Source organism: Cucurbita moschata, unplaced genomic scaffold, assembly GCF_002738365.1.
Source record: "Cucurbita moschata cultivar Rifu unplaced genomic scaffold, Cmos_1.0 Cmo_Scf00032, whole genome shotgun sequence".
Lineage (NCBI taxonomy): Eukaryota > Viridiplantae > Streptophyta > Magnoliopsida > Cucurbitales > Cucurbitaceae > Cucurbita > Cucurbita moschata.
The window spans coordinates 1,885,063-1,891,062 of record NW_019268548.1 but is presented as its reverse complement, the minus strand read 5'-3'; the positions used below and the strand labels follow the sequence as shown (position 1 = coordinate 1,891,062).

At 38.3% G+C, this 6,000-nt stretch overlaps 1 protein-coding gene across 6 annotated transcripts in view; it reads right to left on the bottom strand.

Moving 5' to 3' along the window:
- The window catches only part of LOC111429715 (villin-4-like), a 10,183-nt gene extending 5,168 nt beyond the window's left edge, over positions 1–5,015 (bottom strand). The window contains exons 1-10 of one of the 6 annotated variants that reach the window (XM_023065665.1): positions 4,694–5,015; positions 4,195–4,289; positions 2,690–2,776; positions 2,317–2,416; positions 1,410–1,478; positions 1,094–1,330; positions 839–1,016; positions 594–726; positions 287–449; positions 56–203 (exon numbers count right to left, since the gene is read on the bottom strand). In XM_023065665.1, the coding sequence (XP_022921433.1) occupies positions 56–203; positions 287–449; positions 594–726; positions 839–1,016; positions 1,094–1,330; positions 1,410–1,478; positions 2,317–2,416; positions 2,690–2,745 (1,084 nt within the window). In that variant the 5' untranslated portion in view covers positions 2,746–2,776; positions 4,195–4,289; positions 4,694–5,015. Of the gene's footprint in view, positions 1–55; positions 204–286; positions 450–593; positions 727–838; positions 1,017–1,093; positions 1,331–1,409; positions 1,479–2,316; positions 2,417–2,689; positions 2,777–4,194; positions 4,658–4,693 lie in introns of those variants that run through there. The other 5 variants (XM_023065666.1, XM_023065668.1, XM_023065670.1 and 2 more) reach the window with 5 other exon arrangements.
- Positions 5,016–6,000: the final 985 nt, after the last annotated feature.

The following is a 6,000-nucleotide window of genomic DNA, read 5'->3' as shown; positions in this document are numbered from 1 at the left end:
AAAAAAAAAAAAAAAAAAAAAAAAAAAACCATGAATCAAAGAACTTCATACTAACCAGCAACCTTCCCTCTACCATCCTCTGACACAGCCACAGCAGCTGCTCGAGGCCACGAATCAAACTTAGCTTGGAACACAATAGGTTCGAAGCCTTCAGCCACCCGCATTATGTGCGATTGTGGACGATCAGGACCGCTAACTAGCTCCTATCCACAACAAGGAGAGATATCAAAATCACAAGTCTTCAAATGAACTTTAAGAAATCAACTAGGACGGTGTAGGGAATTACTTCTGCAGCTCTGCTGGAATTTTTCCTTTCTTCAAGAGAGGTATTTCTTCCCATCCATATAAAAACTTCTGTCCCGCTATCAAGAATGTAACATTTATTTGAAGCTAACAGCGCCCTAGTTAAAGAATCAGCCTCAACAGGTTCGGGGTCGCCCTTCTTAACACTTCAAACACATACATACTACTTTCAGAACTACATCATTAACTAGTTCAATAAAACATTAAAACAACCAAGAATTATACCAAAATTTGTTCATACTTTAAAGGATGAAATGTAAAAGTAATTTTAAAAAAAGGAAACATATTACCATAGTAGTTTTGTTGGATGTGAACCGACCATTTTATCACCTCCACCGGCTACTTTTCTTGGAAGTGGAGCAAAACCACCAAATAAACTCCAAAATTCCCCTGTTTCAGCATCTGCCATCATTCTGCCATCCTCTGTATGACAATGTAGAAACTATGAGCTTTCAAACATAGTAAATCAAACTTGTAATGAAAAAATTAATCAAATAACTATCGCCGTCCACCTCACGATTTTTGTGTTACTTACCAACGGCGGCTATCTCACATTTTCCGTCATGATATGTATCTTTAATGTATTGAACTACTTCCAATGCTTTGGCTCTCTCTTGAATGGATGAGTTGGATCCATTGAATTGGAATATTTTAGACTTGGTATCAAGAATGAAAATACTATCATGATTAAGTGAAGATCGAGCAAAAGGAACCTGCTAACAGAACGAAGAACTTAGCAAATGGAGAAGGCTAATTCCTTATCAGCTTGAGTATATGAGATTAGGCTTGCCTCTTTAACATGAACAACTCGTTTTCCTTTGCAAACATACAACCGAGTGCGGTGTTCTTCAGCCTTGGCATGTTTGAAGCCAGAGGAAATTCCGCCTTCTTGTGGTATAATGCACGGTTTGAAATATGATAAGAACTTCTCTGTCTCGTAACCTTGCACTTCACGGTACTGGACAGCACGTCCTCCAAGGGCTGCATCCAATTCAACGGTTTTGATGGCTGCAGTACCAGCTTCATCCTAAATTGACAGGTCTTGAAAGTTAAATTGGAAAACCAAGAAATAACCACCAGAGAATAACTGATTGATTTGAACTAACCTGAGTGGTATCCTTACCAAGCCAATAATGAATATCATGCCGCAAAGTACCATTTTTTAAGGATGAGGTCTGCAATGAATAAATAAAATACAGGAATCACTGCAGGTACCAAGAACCAAAAGGGTTCTTTTTTTCCTCTTCCTTTAATGTTCGGATGCTGCTGTAATAGCAGGTTACAGTTACTTCATCAAAATGATTGCAATTCCTTATAAGATACAGCACAGAGGGATTATTTTAAAGAAGAAACGGAATGAGGATGGGATAACTGTAATAGGTTTTAAGTCCTCAAATCCAGGTATGCTAAAAGCCCACCACCCAAGCTCACTGCTAGCAAATATTGTACTCTTTGGGCTTCCCCTCAAGGTTTTTAAAATGCGTCTGCTAGGGAAAGGTTTCCACACTCTGATAAAGAATGCTTCGTTCCTCTCTCCAACCGATGTGGGACCTCATAACCTAACCCCCTTTGGGCCCAGCGTTCTCACTACGCTTGGCACTCGTTCCCTTCTCTAATCGATGTGGACCCCCCAATCCACTCCCCTTTGTGGCTCAGCATCCTTACTGGTACACTGCCTCGTGTTCACCCCTTTTCAGGGCTCGGCCTCCACGCTGGCACATCGCCCTCTGATACCAACTGTAACAACCCAAGCTCACCGCTAGCAGATATTGTACTCTTTGGGCTTTCTCTCAAGGTTTTTAAAATGCATATGCTAGGGAGAGGTATCCACACCTCTAGTCTCTTTCCTTCATCCTTCTAGCATCTAACCTTTATTGAACTAGATGCAACGAGACGGATCGCATGAAAACTAATTTAAGAACTAAGGACCAAAAGAAGATATGAGAAGTTAACATTTTGATATTTTCATAAAGAACAAAGCAAATGGTAAGAAACTAAACAAAAGCCACTTGCCTCGAGGACTATATAGGAATCTCCCATGAAAAATTTTCCGTGAGATGATTTTGGTACAAGAACAGGGCGGGAATTCTCGATGCGCCATACTTCAACCCCACTGTGTATTGTCAAGGAAAATAACATACAAACTTGCAGATGCAGGAGATGAAGCAATTGTACTAAATCAGGTTATAAAGTGATTGAAGATATGGATTTTATCAACTGTTGCTGTTAATTTATTTTAACTGTGTAAACTTGGCATATTAGAAAATGTTACCAACTGCCTAAGGAAAAGTATTTACCTCATGAGCTAAATTTACTAGAAACTACAAAACATAAACCACAAAAGTACTAATATAAGCATGCTTTATGTCACATTACATAAGGATACGCTTTCTGGCCAGCACCTTGAAAAGCTTGGTCTAAATTTCTCATAGAGACCGCCATGTTATATCCACACCTCTATTGTTACCTGCGACTTTCGGGCACATAAAGTCGGTCTCAAATGTGACAGATCATTGAATCGAGACAAGCTAAAAGTCAAAAGTAATTATATCACAAGGTGGAGTTCCCTTTTAAACCAAAAAAATATAATGAAGAAGAACTCGTTGCAAGTTACAACTAGGCCCAAGACCACTGCTAGCAGATATTGTCTTCTTTGGGCTTTCCCTTTTGAGGTTTCACTTAAGGTTTTTAAAATGTGTCTGTTAGGGAGAGGTTTCCACACCCTTATAAAGAATGCTTCGTTCTCCTCCCCAACCGATGTGGGATCTCACAATCCACCCCCCTTCGGGGCCCAGCGTCCTTGTTGACACACTGCCTCGTGTCCACCCCCTTCGGAGCGATGTGTCAGTGCTTTGATACCATTTGTAACAGCCCAAGACCACCGCTAGCAGATATTGTCTTCTTTGAGCCTTCCCTTTCGGACTTCCCCTCAAGGTTTTTAAAAGGCGTCTACTAGAGAGAGGTTTCCACACTCTTATAAAGAATGTTTTTGTTCCCCTCTCCAACCGACGTGGGATCTCACAATCACCTCCTTCGGAGCCCAGCATCCTCGCTGGCACACCGTCCTATCCCGATATATTCTGTTAGTGGTGGGCTTGGATTGTTATAGGTGCATCCCTAATCAATCTCCTTCATTCTCTTGCTCTATTCCGATATATTCTCCATCTCCGCTTCCACCACCAATTTCTTTCCAAATTGCAGCCATTTCAAAGAATCGAGCTACCCCAATTTTCTTCCACTCCTATATTGCACAAACAAAAACGTACCATCCAACTAAAGCTTATCACTCTATTGTGCTTTCACAAAGATATATTCCTTTGATGCAGGGCAAGCTAGCATCAACAAAATCCTAAACCACTCACCTAGCTCACTCCAAGAATTCACCCTTCTTCTGCATATTCTTGTATCCTATTGATCCTAATGAGATAAATGGTTGCAGCATAGGCAAAACTTACCATCTTTTCCTACTTGTGAATGTAAGCATGTACGTTCCCAAGCATAAAAGGTATGAATCAAACACTCGGAAATTAAAAACAAATTTAGTGTACCCAGAAAAATATATAAAATTTTCAACAGCACATGATATGATCTTCCCAGCATTCGAATTTCAAAATTCTAACCCATGGAAGCTGAACGCGCTGTGGAGTATGCATATCCGATCAACTGGATACTTACATTCCTCAATTTGATATATACCATAACGGAGATCAAACATTTTATTAACAAAATATTCAGGCTCAACAAAGAAAAGACTACTTACTTCTACTACATGTGACAAGCATATCCCACGAAGGCAATGTACAAGGAACAAAGGAATTGAAAAGGGAATAACTTATTGGATTTGATTAGGAAAATCCAAAGAAAAATGAAAATGCCAAAATATTGAAGTACCTGATTGAATAAACTTCAAGGAGATGAATAACAGGAAAATGGACACACACCCAGATCCAATCCCAGCTTGTAGAAGCTAATGGAATTTGTAGAATCTTCACAACCCAGTACAGGGGAAGAAGGCAAGGACAAAGAGAGAAATGAGGAAGAAGAAGAAATGATATGAATAACAAATTCAGAGAGAGAATATGGAGGGAATGATTAAGGACAGGCGTGCATATCACTAACTACAACAAAAAAAAGCCACCCCACGAGGTAAAATAACAGGGATTAACCTTTTCACCGCTAAACCCACATCACCCAGATGAATTTTGAATGAAATTCTGCTCTCTAATCAATGAGAGAAAAGCAGGAGATTCCTTAGAGTATGGACGCAATTAATCACATCTCAAATTTACAACAGTAAAGGGTAAAATTAGATGAAATAAACAGTATGATAGCGAAAAAGAAAAGAAAAAAAAAAAAAAAAACACAAACAAGAGAACATGGAGATGGGTACCAGTAAATCGTAATTAAGAATGGTGGGGTTTACTCATTACAATGAAATCCCTTGTTTCTTCACAGAATAATGCATTAGCTCTGCATTTGAAATGAAGGAGAAAAGAAAGCAATAAAGAATGAAAAGGTATGAAATCGGTTGGTGAGGGGATCGCAAATGGCAAATGGGTTGGCTGACCTCCGCGGTGTGAGGATTGGCTGCTAAGACGGAGAGAGAAAGGTCGATCACCGTCCATTATTCAAGCACACAGCCAAAAAGCCAACGGTGGGGCTTCGCAATAGGAAGCAACTCTCTCTCCTCTTTTTGCATCGCTGTTTGGAGGTTTTATTTTTTGCCATTGTTGAATCAGTTCTGAAATCCATTGGTCTAATTGGGTCTTATGCTAATTCCATTTGCTCGTATTATGTTAACGCTTCACAGTACAGTTCCCCCCCAAAAGTAACCACCTTTCTTCAGAAACTGTGGAAGATTCTGTTCAAATATGGTTGGATTATTCCTGCTTGGTTCTTCAAACACATAATATAATAATAGAAATTTGACATTAGCAAATTATAAGATGTTTGATACTTCAAAAATTGTGACCATAGTAACATTTCTAGTGATGAGGGATATATTGTCATGTTTATAAGATAAAAAGAATCAACTAATTTTGTACCGGCCCATATTGTCCATTTTAGATCGTCATCAGTTTTTAAAACGTGATTTCTAGAGAGAGGTATAAGCAATGTTTCGTTGCTCCTCGCTGACCGTTAGATGTGGAATCTCACAACCCACCCCCTTAGGGGTCCAGTGTCTTCGCTGACTGCCCAGTATCTAACATTGATACAGTTTGTAGCAGATATTGTCTTTTTTGGGTTTTTATTTCGAATTTCGATCAAAGTTTTTAAAATGTATCTACTAAGAAAGAGGTTTCTACCCCCTTATAAATAATGTTTTGTTCTCTTCCCCAACAGATGTGGGATCTTACAAGGCAATATCTACAAACGGTGAACTTGGACTGTTACAAATTTCATACCATATAGTTGGTAGACAATAATGTTAACGATATGATTCGAATATAATGTATGCTTCATAATCTATTAAACACATAATAATATTAAAATATTATTCCTATAAATAGATATGATAAATTAGGAGCTAAGTTTTTAGTTGAAATGAAATATATTTAATTTCCTAAATACTTAAAATTGAATTAATAAGTGATGTAAAATTAAGAAGAAGATTTAAAAATTTGTAAATATAATTGAACGTTGAATTTTAGAGATATTTGGTATAATTTAGAAATCAAAACAATAATTATCGTAAAT